Source organism: Cinclus cinclus, chromosome 1, assembly GCF_963662255.1.
Source record: "Cinclus cinclus chromosome 1, bCinCin1.1, whole genome shotgun sequence".
Taxonomy (NCBI): Eukaryota; Metazoa; Chordata; class Aves; order Passeriformes; family Cinclidae; genus Cinclus; species Cinclus cinclus.
Window position 1 is genome coordinate 58,418,989 of NC_085046.1, and position 14,941 is coordinate 58,433,929.

Consider the following 14,941-nt stretch of genomic DNA (forward strand, 5'->3'; position numbering starts at 1 on the left):
ATACAGTATTTTCTAGATAAAAGCCATCGTAAGTAAAACCAAAAAGCCAGAGAATATTGGCACAACATTAATTAATTTGCTATTGCTAAGGATTTTTTTTTTTTTAGGATTTAGGAAGCAAACAATGCATCTAGCAAAAAGAATTTGTATCATTTCCTACCTCCATAACTGTTCTCAATTGTAGGCTGTATAGGGTTTTGTGGGAATGAGAGTTTCCAACCCACTAGGCTAGTGCTCCTACTGTTACGACTGCAGCAGAGCTGCACTCGGTGTCTCCTCTGAACACAGGTAGGCCCATCAGTGCACCCAGGCTGCTCAGAGAGATGCTGCAGCACAGCAGACCAGGCAGAAGGTGTCCTGGGAAGCAGCATGTGCAGGATGTGAGTTGGTCACTTAGAGGATACATGATGCAAATCTCCAGGAAATCAGGAAACATACTGTGCATCTCTCTGAAGACAGTATGGTAAACAATGTACTCTTATTTATCCAAATATGTATTAGGGACCACATCATTTACCTGGCTAAAACATGGAACTACTTTATCACTGGTAATTTCTTCTTCTTAAACTGTGATCAAACCTTTGGGCAATGAAATTTCATTTCAAGAGGTAGTAGGTGAAAATAACCTTCTAATTTTAAGTTTGGTGTTGATAGTTTAGAGTCTGTTTCATCACACCTTTAGGAGTGATGAACTCCATCATTACATGATGCAGAGCACATGGATGTAGCCAGGCTTCTCTGCTCCCTGGTGCCCTTCCCAACCCCGTTGTTATCGGTGCAGTGCTGATAGTTTAATAAGCACTACCTCTAGTCATAAACCTCATCTGTTTATCCCAGAAGTCTGGGATACTTCTGGGACTGTTGAACAACCCTTGCTGCTGTGTCAGAAGTCATTTGATTGTTTAACTTGTGGAAGAGGGTCTCTTTTTACTTTTGAGCAGTTTTGTGTAAAGCATCGTTGGGTGTGTTGGTGTGCAAAACACCTCTTCCTAAAACAGAAACAATTAAAAAAAAAGTCAGACTTGCAACATGATGTGAATCATGTTGTTGCTCAAAGCTTATTTTGCCCACATCATATTTTTTAAGATCTATAAATAACTGCATTTTAAATTTTGGTGAGAGAGTCAAGCACATGTGTGGGTAATGTGTTTATTTCTGTCTCGTAAGTGTGGGTGGTAGCTATCCTGTGACAGTCACACATGGCATAAACACACTTTCTGTCCTGCTGGCATTGTGTGTTTCCTTATTGTGCTACTTAAATGCCCAGCTTTTCTCTCCCCTGCTCCCTTAATGAGCAATCTCACTTCCTGCAGGCAAGCTTCAGTTTTAACCTCTGCTGCCTTTCCTTAAGCAGGCATTCCAGAGGTCTCACACAGAAAGTGATGAGGAGAAGAAAAATCTCAATTGGTAATGGCAGGATTGGCAATATGGAAGGCAGAATTTACTATATTTTAAGAAGAGAGGGAGAACAGCTCACAAAATTGCGTGAAAATAATCTGTCACTTGGAATGCGTTTTCCAAAAATACATGGATGAAGCAGAAACAGACACGGATAAAAGAATTAATTTTTCTGTAAAATTTGATGCCAGACTAAAGTAGTCATATACTGTCCTTAAAGTCCTTTGACACATGAATATCTCAAATTATACTATTTTTGTAGAAAAATAATTCCATTCTCTAAACTGAAAAGTGAAACTTAAGGCATAAAAATTGGCAGGTTTTTTTAAATTGTGCTTTGCTTTAAACATTTTAATGGCCCTTTAGTATTAAGAGTGGACTTTCTAAATATTTTTAAAAAATCATTTGCCAACGGCATGATTTAAAGATTATTTAAAAATGTTTTGGTATTTTCTGCTTTTGAGTACAATCTGTTCTCCTAATCCTTACAAATTTCTTCCAATTTTAAGATAGTTGCTTTTCTCTAAGTAATACAATGGCAGCTGAGCTATTGGATAAAGGAAATTTGAAGAGGGAAAAGAAATGTCTTTCAAAGATCTTTGTGACACTGCTATGCTGTGTTGGCAAATAAAGCTATCTCCCTGTAAAACGGAGCTTGTCACTTTGAAAGCAAAATTTTTTGTTCATCAGAAATATATTTTCTAGATGCAAAGATGAATAGATTATCCTGCCAGCAAATGTAGCCATGATATTGAGACCACCATAACCAGTGGCCTTGACTGGCATTTTCCCACTGACAGCTGGTGAGAACTGTACCTGTTACACTTCATGAGACCATCAACTTCTGTTCTGACACCTCCATTATTTGGACATTTCATCTCAATAGGCAATGGGAGTTTTTCTGAATAGATCTTAGTTTTAATTTACAACTTAGTTACACTTAATATCTTATTTTCATCTTTTATGTCCTGGATTTTGCTTACAATTTCTAAAAAGTCCTAAATTCAAAGCAAATGTATATTAGGTTAGAGGAAGAAGAAGCAGTCTTCTTCTTCAGAAGCACAAATATAGTATTTCCTCCAGTAAAGGACTCCAGAGGGTGAGAACTTGCTCTGAGGCCTTGTCACCATGGCCAACACCAGAGTGAAACCACCAAGACTAGGACCCAGAGGGACAGTGAAAGGATGAGCACAACATCAGAAATGGGTTAGAAGCTAAGGAAATTGTGCATGTTCAATTTTTAATGGCGTTGTTGCAATTACTGCATCTTTTCCTGTATATTAGTACTCTAGCTAAATTATTTTTCATTCTTTTTCTGCAATAATTAGATGAAGAATAATTCTTCAATTAGACTGTTAAAAGTTCCATTATATTAACAATCCCAAAAGCACATATGGTTGAGGAGAGGAAGGGATCTGGGAAGGAATCAGTTCCTTCAGTCCCTTTGTGGCTCTTCTTTAGACCTTCTCCATCCTGGTCACATCACTTTTGTGCTGGAGAGCCCAGAACTGGACATGGCACTCCATGTGTGACCTCACCAGAGCTGAGCCGAGGGGAAGGACCACCTCCATCAACTTGATGGTGGCAGGAATGGCCTGTAGGCCATCCCATTATGTCTCAGTGATTGCAACAAGGCTGTAGCCCTGCAGATGCACACAGGTCTCTAATTCATCATGTTTATTCCCTGTGCTATGCAAATGCACTTCAGAGAGGCATGCTAGAACTCTTGGAAACCCAAGGGCCTGGATTTTTTGAGAGTTGTTGCTTTGGTTACAGGCAATTTCTGGAGCTGCCCCCATTTTAGTCTTTTTTTCTGCTTTTGTGACAACATCACCCCATGCCTTTTGCTAATCAGCCCTATCCACTCCACTCTCACTGGTAATTGTCCCTCCTCCATTGTCATTCCTAGTTTGAGCTCTCCAGAGTGCACTTAATCCCACTGTGTCACAGACCTAGATGTTGAACAACTCCAGTCCCAGCACCAACCCCAAGGAATGCTGCTTGTCACTGGTCTCCACCTGGACATGTGAGTGGGACCATCCAGCCAATCCCTCATCCACTGATCCATCAAATCCATGTCTCTCCAGTTTAGAGGACATCATGCAGGACAGGGCCAGATGCTTTGCACAAATAGATTACATCAGTTGCTTTTCACTTATCCTGTCCATATTATTGTGATCATTTGCAAAGAAGAAATTTGAGGAAATAATCTAATGTGATTGAAGATCTGGCATTTGCACCACCTTGTGGTTGGCTTAAAAAGTAGGATTTTACTTTTCTGAAAACCCTACCTCATATAAACCAGTGGGAAAAGAGGTTTCTCCCAGTACAGAAGAGCAGGCTTTTTACAGGTTTATCTCAAGGCAGTGTAAAAAATAATCACTAAGGTCACTCATTGGGTCAAGCTCTGTAAGCATTTTTACAAGGAAAATATTTGACAAGCAAGTTAGCTTGTAGAGAACAGGAGAGGGATCCTGGTGAAGGTTTTTCTTTCTGTGCCCTGTGACAGGCCATGTGCACATGTGTGTGGAAGAGAAGATATTTCTTCAGCTCAGCTGTGCATGGAGACAGACAGCAAAAGTGCTGCATATAATTCTTTCTGGGTTTACTCATATAAAAGGAATGTGTGACATTTAGTCTGAATGGAGCCTTTCAGTGCAATGCATGTACTTAATATGGTTAAGACTTATTTTTTCAAATATGCTTTAAAACTATGTACCCTTCTGCTCATGATAATTTAGTATGCTAATAGGATCAGTGTTGCCATGTACATGAATTTAAATTACAAGCAGAACATCTATTAATGCTTGGTTTTTCAGTTGTCCCACATGCTCTATTGAATAATTTCATTTGCTTGGACAGTTTCTAAACACTGACTTAGTGTTTCATGCCAATAACCATAAACTTCACCAGAAACAGTTCTGCCATTTCTGGAACTTTCTACAACTTTTGTGAGTCTGTCAAATAATTGGTTAATAGTTTCAATGTTTTTTTTAATTCTAGAACACAAACTGAAAAACGGATAAGGGTATACTGACACTTGCAAGTGCCACCAGAAGTACTGAAATATCCTTGTTCACAGCATAAACTTGAAATATTAGAGTATTGCACAAGTCATGCCTTGCCTGTAGGTTTCATGGATGCCTGCTTATAACAGAACTATCACAGAATTTTCCCTCTTCTTGTCTTGCTGCCTGGCAAAAAACTGAGTCAGAGTTTGTAGAGCAGAAATATATATGCCTAAACATTTATTCTTGGTGTATTTGCTATCTAGTGACAGGTAACATGCCAACACTTCCCTTTCCTTCTGCTTCCCAACTGGCTTCCAGTGATCTTAGCTTTGTCTTCACCTCTTCCCAACTTGTTATCCCAGGCTTTTCACTCAGTATTGCTATGCTTTTTTTTTTTTAATTATTATTCATGCACTTTCTTACTCACCTGTGTGCCCAACAGACCTAATCTCTTTCCTTTCAAAAATCATCTCCCAGTGTAAGTATTGATGAGAGATTCCTTCCTTTCTAGGATTTCCATTGCAAGCTTCAGGTCCCTGATTCCTCTTTGCCTTCTTTGCCAATCAGCCCCAGCTATGTGAAATACTTAACATTTCTTTCCAATGCTTTTTATATTACTGAGAGGGAGGGATAGAGTAGGCAGAAAATCAAATTAATTGAAATTAAGTACTAAAGAGCCAGAAAATTCCAGAATTCTTTTGCTGTGTGACCTTAACTTGTACCCATCTGTAGGGTTTACTACAGCCTTGTCTTCAGGTACATAAATGTACACGCTTATTCTTTCAAAAGTGTGTATATTAAAATATGCATTTATAGTTTTTTTTTCCCAAAGGTGCTTTGTTTAAAGGACAAAAATACTGAAAAAAAGATACTGAATCATCTGTTATGCTTCTGAAAGTGCATTACTAAACCACTGTGAAATTAGTTGTTTAGCAGCTGATCATATTCAAAGCCAAAATGTCATTCAGAGTTTCTGGATAAATTGATACACCCTGCAGTAATCCATCACCTAAATGAGTACTGAGAATGATTGGCTTTTCAGGAAGCCAAAGCACAAGAAATGAGTCTGTGAGTGAGCAGCTGGTTAAAAGCGAGGCAAAATGTCAGGAATATACAGGCAGCTCTTGTAGCAGAGATTTGTCAACACACCAAAATTCTACAGATATTGTACTGCCTGCCTTATCATAGAACCACAGAGTGGTTTGGGTTGGAAGGGACCTTAAAGACCATCTAGCTCCCTGACATGGTCAGGGACATCTCTCAGAGCCCCATCCAACCTGGCCTTGATCACTTCCAGGGATGGGGCATCCACAGCTTTTCTGGGTAAACTGTGCCTCACTGCCCTCACAGCAAAGACTTTCTCTCTAATATCTAAATTTACTCTCTGTCAGTGTGAAGCCATTCCTCCTTGTCCCATCATTAAATTCACTTGTAGCCTCTCTCCATCTTTCTTGTGCGATTAAGTGAGGACAAGCAGTTACGTGAGTGCTGTGCAATGAACTTTGCTGATGAGGTTTTTTTTAATAAGGATGGGACAGATTATATAGAATTCCAAATGGATCTTCCAAGAGGGAATAACTGGAGAATTAAATGTTAGATTACATTAATTTCTACCATTTGTTATAAATTTATTCAGAGGGAGGAGAAACCCCAACTACACATAAAAAAACCTCTTAGGCAGAAATTATTGAGCGTATGAGAGTTCCATGAAGATGTCATGTTGGCTGCAGTTGAGAAAGCATATCTATTGTCTTCCTCACCAATGAAAGGACAGAGTACACTGCTATGTCACTCAAGAAATCTTGGGATTACCTGCATCGTGTGTAGTTATGATTCTCCTGACTCCACCAGAGATAAAAAATTATGTCTTAGAACACATAAACTGTGGGAAAGACTAAAAAGACAACTAGAGGTGTGGAATGGCTGCAATACAAGAAGCAACCAAGTTCACACTTTGTACAGAAAGGAGACAAGTGGAACAGGTATATAAGAGAGGCTTCTTAAGTCACAAAGGGAATGGCAAAAAAAGATTGGGCACTGATTTGGTGAGCCCTCTACAGTACAAGAACTCAGGGACATCAAAGAACATCAGCAAGACCTAAGCTGAAAACAAAGAAGCAGAGTCTTCTTTTTGAAATACATAACTGAGCTGTGGACCTCCTTGCCAGAGGATATGGTAATTGCCAACTATTTTTATATGCTCAGGAGAAGTCTAAGAAAAAGATACATCTTTTATTCTTTTCTAGTGTGGCTCTTAATTCGCTCAGGCCTTAGTCCAGACTGCTTCTCTAACACTAACTTTGCACAGGAATAATCCTATGAGTCTTAGATCCTACAATTACAGATGATAGAAATGTGCAGCTAAGAAATTTGTGTTGCATTCAGCAGGAAAGAAAAAAACACCTTCTGATGAGAAGTATAACAGCAGCCAGCCTGACTAACTCAGTGAACAGATAAGACCTGCAGCAGCAGAATTGTGGCCTGCCATTTGGAGTCTTAAGAAGTGTAATCAGTTGACAGATCTAGGGGAAGTAAACAAAACTTCTGCCTGGAAAATGGAGATTTTTAGCAAGAAGGAAAACTCCAGTTTAGTTGAAGACAGCTGGACACAGTAGTGAAGGAAAGCACAGATGTCCTAATTCAAAGGAGCACTGCTGTGTTTGGAATAGACAAGACAAACAGCGAGGTTAAAACTGAGTGGATGTGTACAAATGTCACTGCCCTTGTGGGGAGCAAGATATACATGGATAGATGGATAGAGCAGACATGGAGAGCCTGTACTTCAGTAGTTCTTGGGCCTACAAATGAGCACTAGAAACTCAGGAAGTCCCAGTGACCTACAGGAGTGGGTGTAATAAACTGTCTGTATTTAGGGATTTCTCCACAGCCGTCCATACAAAACTAATGGACTGCAGAGGTCAAGAACATGCTATGTCTTGTTTCCCTTTATCCAGTACTGGATAAAAATATTGAGCGTTGGCCAGACATGAATGTTAAAATGTCCAGAGGAAACTAAAGGCACTGTCAGCAGCATTTCATGTAGATCATCTGCATGAATAGCATATTGCTGCCTCCATTTCTTGGGTTTTCTAAAACTGGAGGAAAAAAAATTATCCAATAATTAAGTCTTTGGTGTGCATACTGTAAAAATTCATTATAAAATTTATAAATCTGGAGGCTGCTTCTACATTTGTCTCTTAAATATGTTAGTCTAATGCAAGATACCAAGGCAGACATATATTTTGGTCATATACACTGGATAAAAACTCTATTGCAATGGGAAGGATTATGCAGGTAAGCTACTGATATTTTGTGGATAAAGAGACAGGAAGTTCCTTCTTTTCTATCAAAGGGAGGAACTGAGTTTAAAAATAGTTCAACAGGATTAATAATGGCCCTTGGTAGCAACTGTTAAATATAAAACCTGAAAAAATAAAGAAAAAAGAGAAGTGAGCCAGGCTGTACATAAAAAAGTTTGCCACGAATGCTTAAAAACTTTGTATTTTCTCTTAAGATAAAATACATCTAATATGGAATATAAAGGCATAAAATAAATGTGTTTTGTATATGATTTAACCAAATGTTGCAAACACTGTTCTTTTAGGCAGTACGGTTGGTGCTAACAATGGAGAAATTTCAGGGAACAAGAAAGCAAAGAGATGACAGTCTCAAGTAGAAAAGGTGAATGATTAAACCATTTTTGAGCCTTGATATAGTACTGTGGGACTGAAAAAGGGTGACCATTGGTCCTCTGAAGAAGATAAAATTGTGTATGTTTATAACAAGACACTTGATTGAAAGATAATTTGATCTCTTTGTTCCTTTCATTACGGAGAAGGTGAATAGCAAATAATACTGGTCTGTGGCTTAGTTAAAAATATACCTGGGGAGACCTGACCTGTTGTGGTTTGTAACCAAAAAAGGGAGTCTGGGGTAGAATCAAGATTCTAGATTTTAAAGCCCTAACCTCTGTATTTCCTAATCTAATAAAATGTAAATAAATAAACTAGCAATAAAAAACAAACAACAAAACAAAACAAAAAAAGCCCCACGAAACAGCATCAACAAAAGGCTACTAAAATAACCCAGTAGCAAACATCTCCCCAAAATAGCCAACTAAACATCACCACCACCACCACCACCCCTAAACTCAAGCATTTTATTCATAGTAAAGTGTAATTCTTCCTAATTTTGCGTATTGACTGTTCTTTCATTACTGCAAAAAACTTTACTTCTGTCTGTCTTCCACTTCCCATCCAAGGCAAATCCATTTTTAGTTTTGACTTTCCTAAGCTGATCTTCAGCAGTTTTCAGCCTAGATCTACCAAAAGCCCACTGGACTTTTTCCGTACACAGAGCTTTCCAAGTTCTCTCCTACCCCAGTCAAAAAGTGACAATTGCAGACTTTGTTAAACATACCATGACTTTAAAATTGTCTGATTAATTTCAAGCATATCCTTGCAGAATTTCTTCCTTGGGCACATACTAGCTTTGAAGAACTACAAGTGGAAAGAAATGCTTTTCATTGAGTTAGGAGGGAGGAATGAAACAACACTTTTAATGGAATCTATTAGAAATGACCAGCTACAGGTTCTCTAGAGCAGACGTGTCTGTGTAGAGCTGCTGAGGTAGAGACACACTCTCAAACTACATGCAGGGTCCTGTAAATCTCTGTAAATATGAGTGTTAAACTTAGAGAGCTTGTCAGAGAAAAGGGTGTACTTCAGAATGTCTCTGTAGGTGACCGTGCAGGTCTGTGAATGCCGGGCATTTGCTGCCATTTAGCTGCTGCTCCGTCCCGCTCATGTCTTCAAAGTTGCTTCTGATAAAGTTTGGCTGAGAAATGTCCATTCCATGTAAGAATTTGTGTCGCTGCCTGCGTAGCGCTGGGTGGAAGGATGTTGGAGGTCCCGTTTTATTGGATCGGTGGAGGTTGTGAGCAGGCGGGAGGGGAAGCTGGAGAAGCTGCGCTCCCGCCTGTCAGGGCGGTACACAGCAGTAAAGGACAGGGCTGGAGAGTGACAGCGCCGGGATGCTGTACAGCACTAAGGGGTGCCCGTCCATAAATACAGTAGGAAGTTTTCGGCAGTGGTCTGACAGGAAAGTCTGCACGGAGTCAGATTTCAGAGCTGGAGCAGTGAATTGCAGTGAGTCACACAGAGAGCCTGAGTGCTGCCTTTGTTCCACTTGGGTCTGAACGCTAAGGGAGAAACAGCAGGCTCCAGTTTTTATTAATTTCTTATTTTCATAAGCAGAAAACTCATGTGCACTGCACTTTTGCCTTGCTTAAGATTTTTCAACTGACTTCCAGAAAATGCTCTCATGGTAAGAACTCTTGCTTCTGAATTTCACTTTTTCTTTTTTTCCCCTATGTGTTTCTGTGTTACACTCTTTGGTCTAATTCCCCCTCTGCTTTTTTTTTTTTTCCTGGCACACCTGCTCCAGGCACGCCTGGTGGACCTGGGACTTGTCGCTACTGCTCTTTGGTTTGTCAATCCATGCTGGTGCAGCAGCTCAGATCATAGAAGGTAAGGCTTCTCCAAATCATGTTTATAAATTCAGACTAAGTGTGAATTTTAAGATTTGCTTTCTTAATACGGAAGGAGACTCTTGTTTCAGATCTCCATTTGCTTTGCTGTTTACTGTTCATCATTTCATATAGGAAAGCTGTTGTGAGTTAGGAGCTTAAATTCCCATTCATTCTGGATGAGAGTAAATAAATACATTGGTTCTCCAGCTCTAAGGCAGCTTATCATGCCTGCTTTCTCCATATATCTTCAGAATGTAATAATTAACAGAAAGCACTTCAAAGAAATTCAGAATACAGAATGTCTTTACAAAGAAGATAGATGTATGTGTCACCGTGAACATATCAGGAATGTGCCAGGCATGGTGTGAGTGCAAAGACAGATGTGTTGCTTGCTCCAGTGCATAGAGATTTCTCCTGGTAAGAGTCTGAACAAATTGAGATTTTCTGATCTCTTGAGTTAAATTTTTAGTTTTACCGGTCCAGTCTTCATGGACTTTCAGTGAAAAGTCTTTTTGTAATTTCAGATCATACGCTCTTGTAACACAGCCAAATTCCTCAGCATCTCTGGAAGGCATAGCCTTACATTTAACTAGTGAGAGAGAACACTGATTTAAAAGTTTACATGTCATTTTGAGAAAAGTGAAAAAGCTTCACATATTACTTTGCCATTAGGAAAAATGATATTTACTTCAAAAAGCTTTTTAACTCTCTTTAAAAATCATTGGAATTTGTTATGTAAATGATCTCTAGATAACTGTGTGATAGGAGCATTTGAAAGTATTGATGGGAAGTAGATACCACACATGAAGACTTTAATGTTACTCAGACTGGGTTTTGCCTTTTTAATTGACACTGTCATAGATCACTGACACTTTGGCATCTAAAAGCCCAGGTAGTTATTTCAGTAGGAGAAAAAGGCACCTATAGGTACAGATGAGAAATATGTAATGCTGTATATTACATGTAATAAATTAAGGAAACAAACTGAAACCAGCTCTTAGAACTAAGAAATGTATATCTGAATGGTGACTGATACATAATATATTGCCTATCCACTGAAGGCAGATGAGGTGAATATGTTTTTCTTGAGCTGATGAATGACAGTGCATGAGAGAGAATGGGAGAGAACCAAATTTTGGCACACACAGGTTAATGAACAGGAGACTATTAGAACTGCAAGTAGAGTGACAAAACCTGAAAACATTTATTTGGCACACAACTTTTTTGGTGGATCTATGCTTGTTTCTATTACCTAAAGACCTGGGGGTTTTTTTTGTTTTTTTTGTTTTTTTTTTTAAATATCCTACCTGTGAAAGTCAGATGTCAGAAGTAGGAAAGGTAATCCCTATTGTTTCTGGACCGTTTCTTCCACTGCAGAATTTTACTGCTGCTGGAAGGACTCCTAACCTTACCATGAATAAAGATCAAGTGGAATTATGGGAGTGTCCTAAGATCACTGGAGACTCGGAGACTGCTCTGGGAATGTGTTCCTTCATGATTGTGTTACCTTAATATTCCCTACTCATTTTTCTGTTAATACAAAAGCTCCTGTTCCCAAACACTTCTGAAACCAGGTGTTGAACACCAGAGACAAGAATAATATTCCTTTCCTTCTGGTGCTGCAAATGCATGACTAATATAAATTCTACCTGTAACTGAAGAGTTCCATTCTTTAAATCTTCCAGTCTAACTATTGGAAAAATAACCTCATTTTGCTTTCTCGCAGCTCCTTTTAGCAGTAGAGTGCACAGAAATAAACTGTGTATTTAATATGAAAATGCTTGGAGACACAGAGTGATGAATTGGCCCTCTGGTATTCAGGCCTTTTGCTGCTAAACATGTGCTTTATCCAGTGTCCTTTAGGTCACGGTCTCCTTCTAGGTTACTGCTTTCCAGGATTCTCCAGCCCAGTGAATGATGCTGCACTGCTTTTCTGAGCCTACTCTATCTACCCATAGCAGAGATTTGTATCTCTAAATTTGTTTGAATAAAAGAGAAACTGTGAATGAGTAAATGTGGTTTTAGAGGATCGGTGCAGGTGCCCTCTGTTGTACCATTGTGCTGGCTACATGCAAATGGGAAAAAATACCTTGAGATATTCTTGAGTTGGTTAAATAAGGGCAAGAAAATTTTTCAGGGATTGAACTGTTCACCGAGGGATAGGGGTAACTTATTTTTTTACAAAAACAAAGCAGTGACCCTCAGAGTTTAGAGGAGGAAAAATTGCCATCTTTGCCTTCACCATCTTTGTCTTCTTGTTTTCCCCAGGGAAGCACTGAATTGTGGAGCAGGGTTGAAGTTGCTGAATAAAAACCTCAGCGGATGTCCAGCAGAGGGCTTGAGCTCTTTCATGACTTTGGGAGAATACTAGAAAGACTAGTTAGAAAAATTTAATCAGTTTCCTATCAGGAACAATGTTATTGACCTAGACTTATTTCTCTTGAGGAAATTGTCTAGTTATGATTATTTCCTACACAGAAAAAGGGTGGGGTGAAAGAATGATGGGAAGTTGTAGGGAAATTTCAGGTAACAGTCTTAAATTGTTCAAGAATTCCTGGGCTCTAGTTTAACTTTTTAGTAAATTTGTGAGATGTTGAGTCTTTTCTTTTTGTAGAAGTGTTGCTTTCATTTCCAAGTCCTAGAATGTCTGGCTACTGCTCTTGTGGTCGAATAAAACAGAAAATAGAAAAAAAAAGTATATAAAAATTTATATATAAAGTAATAAACTACTGGTTGTAAAACAAATACCTAAAATTTTGAAATATTTAATTCAAAACTTTAAAATTCAGCTGCATGGTCTGGAAATTTATGGAATTTGGTCATTATTTCAACAAAACTTTAAAGAAATAATGTGACCTTGCTTCAGAGTGAAACTGAACAGGGTTCTGAAATCTCAGCAGTTTCTGTGAGTTAGAATGATGAATTTTACTATCTCTGTTGGAAGGTTTTAGTCCATTTCACTGCAGCAAGCATTGCACACATGCAAATAGTTAAGGAATAAAATGGTTTCTTCCTCTTCACCCAAATGTAGTGTCATTTGAACTATGGAGAGCTTTTGTAGTTTTTCTTCTGTGTTCACAAAAATTATGCAAATACACTACCTTATTCTTCTTGGGTTTGTGCAGGAGGACTGAAAATATGTTGGTGTTTTAATTAATTACCTCATCACTCACTTTTGTTCAATTGACAGTTAAACGTGTATCTATCTGTTCATAAAAGCCTGGTCTGTCTTATCTCATCTGGCACGGCCTTGCAGTGCATGTACTTGACCCTTAATTATGCCTGATAATTTATCTTGACTTACACTGATTTCCCTGGCTGCTTTTAACATGTTTTGGTTCTTCAACAACAAATTCAGTGAACAGAAGGTACCCAGAGCACAGCCTTGAACATGCTGGCACCAAAACTGTGGACAGACCTAAAGTCAGAAAATCTCAATGCTGAAATTTGAGTGGTAGACTTCTCCCTATGACTTGCTCTAGCTTCTTGCAGAAGTGACATTTATTCTTCTAGGCTATCTAGGCAGTTATCAGTGTTTCTCAGTTCCTTACAGTCAAATCAGTGCCTGTATTTTAAAAAATATAGAAAACATGTTTAAATGTGTGTGGTTCTGCAGTTTATGTTATGTTTATGAGCTCTAAAAGAAGCTTTACAAATTTCTCTTTGACATCTGGGTTTTATTATTAGCCAAGCTGAACAGCTCTTTCTTGGCCTAAGTTACATGCTTAGCAATAGTTTACATAAAGTAAACATTTGTCTCTTTCAATGGCCCTCTGTACACAGAAAGGCTGTCATTAGGCTGTTGACATAAAATTTACACTCCTGACCTGCTGAGTTTAATGGAGGAATCCTCAGTTATTGATTTCCATTGGCTGATGATCAACTGGTGTGATTCTTACCCGGAACTTCTCTTCACAGAGAACTGACATAATGAGTGTAAACAAACTTGTCTATACATCTGAAATCTTTTTTCTACTGAGTAATTACTGTGTGTGCTCTGAGTGTCAAATGTGCAATCACACATGTGATAGGGATGGCTCAGCCCATTCTTTCCAAAGACAGGACACAATTGCAGTGATAACAAAGCAGAGTCTTCCTTAAAGAGAGCTCAGATGGCATTGCAATCCTCTTGTACCAGACTGAGCATTTGGACATCATCAAACTGCAATTGAGACTAAATTGAATGAGCCACTGTGATCCTTCAGGCACTGTCTTCAAGCTGTCACCAGCTGTTGTGCATGTTTTTAATGTGGAGCCGAGCCTGATTTCATAGTTGATAAAAGGCCTTTCTATGCAAAACACAGTAATTTACAACAGAAAATCAGTCGGTTTCAGTTGGGGTCATCTCTTCCAGTAGCTGACTAGATTGATAACACCAGTAGAGCAAACCTGACTTAGAAAATTTGTTCCATTCTGTCACTTTTCTAAATCGATTCTTTTTCTGTGTAACACTCTCTACATGTTAATTCTCTTGGACAATAAACTGCAGGCTTCCTAAGCCACTCTGCCAGGCAACAGAAGACGTTTTGTAGCTTTTTTTTTTTAAGGTCTCAGAAGAGGAAACCAGCTGGGGTGGATATAGTGTTATAATAACTGTCTTCATTTCCTTTCTGGAGCCGTCCTTGGGCACAGTGGAAGTCTGGAGAAAGCAGTTGTTTCCCTTGTCTTGAATAGAACTCAAAATCACATTTGTGCTTGCATTTGCCACTTGCATTTGGATTTGAAGGATCATTTCAATAAATGAGCATCAGGAGGAATGATTTGACTGCATTATTTATGTTTGGTATATTCAAAGGGTTCCAAAGAATATAATTCTAGTATGTTAATTATAAGATCAAATGTCTTTTTTGGAGGCTGCCTATTCCTGTGATTTCTTCCCCTTTCCTTTGCTGTGTTTGCCATGGCTCAGTTTGTTTTTTCTTGTAGTGGTATCTCACATTTGACCAAATTCATGAAGTAGCTCTGCCAATTTATGCAAGGGTGCCTTGGCTAGAAAGACAGT

General features: G+C 38.7%; 1 protein-coding gene across 1 annotated transcript in view; it reads left to right on the plus strand.

The window, feature by feature from the left end:
- Nucleotides 1–9,723: 9,723 nt before the first annotated feature.
- Nucleotides 9,724–14,941, plus strand: part of COL15A1 (collagen type XV alpha 1 chain) — a 113,835-nt gene continuing 108,617 nt past the window's right edge. The window contains exons 1-2 of the mRNA XM_062498385.1: nucleotides 9,724–9,734; nucleotides 9,855–9,937. Coding sequence (XP_062354369.1) covers nucleotides 9,724–9,734; nucleotides 9,855–9,937 — 94 coding nt within the window. The remainder of the gene's footprint in view (nucleotides 9,735–9,854; nucleotides 9,938–14,941) is intronic.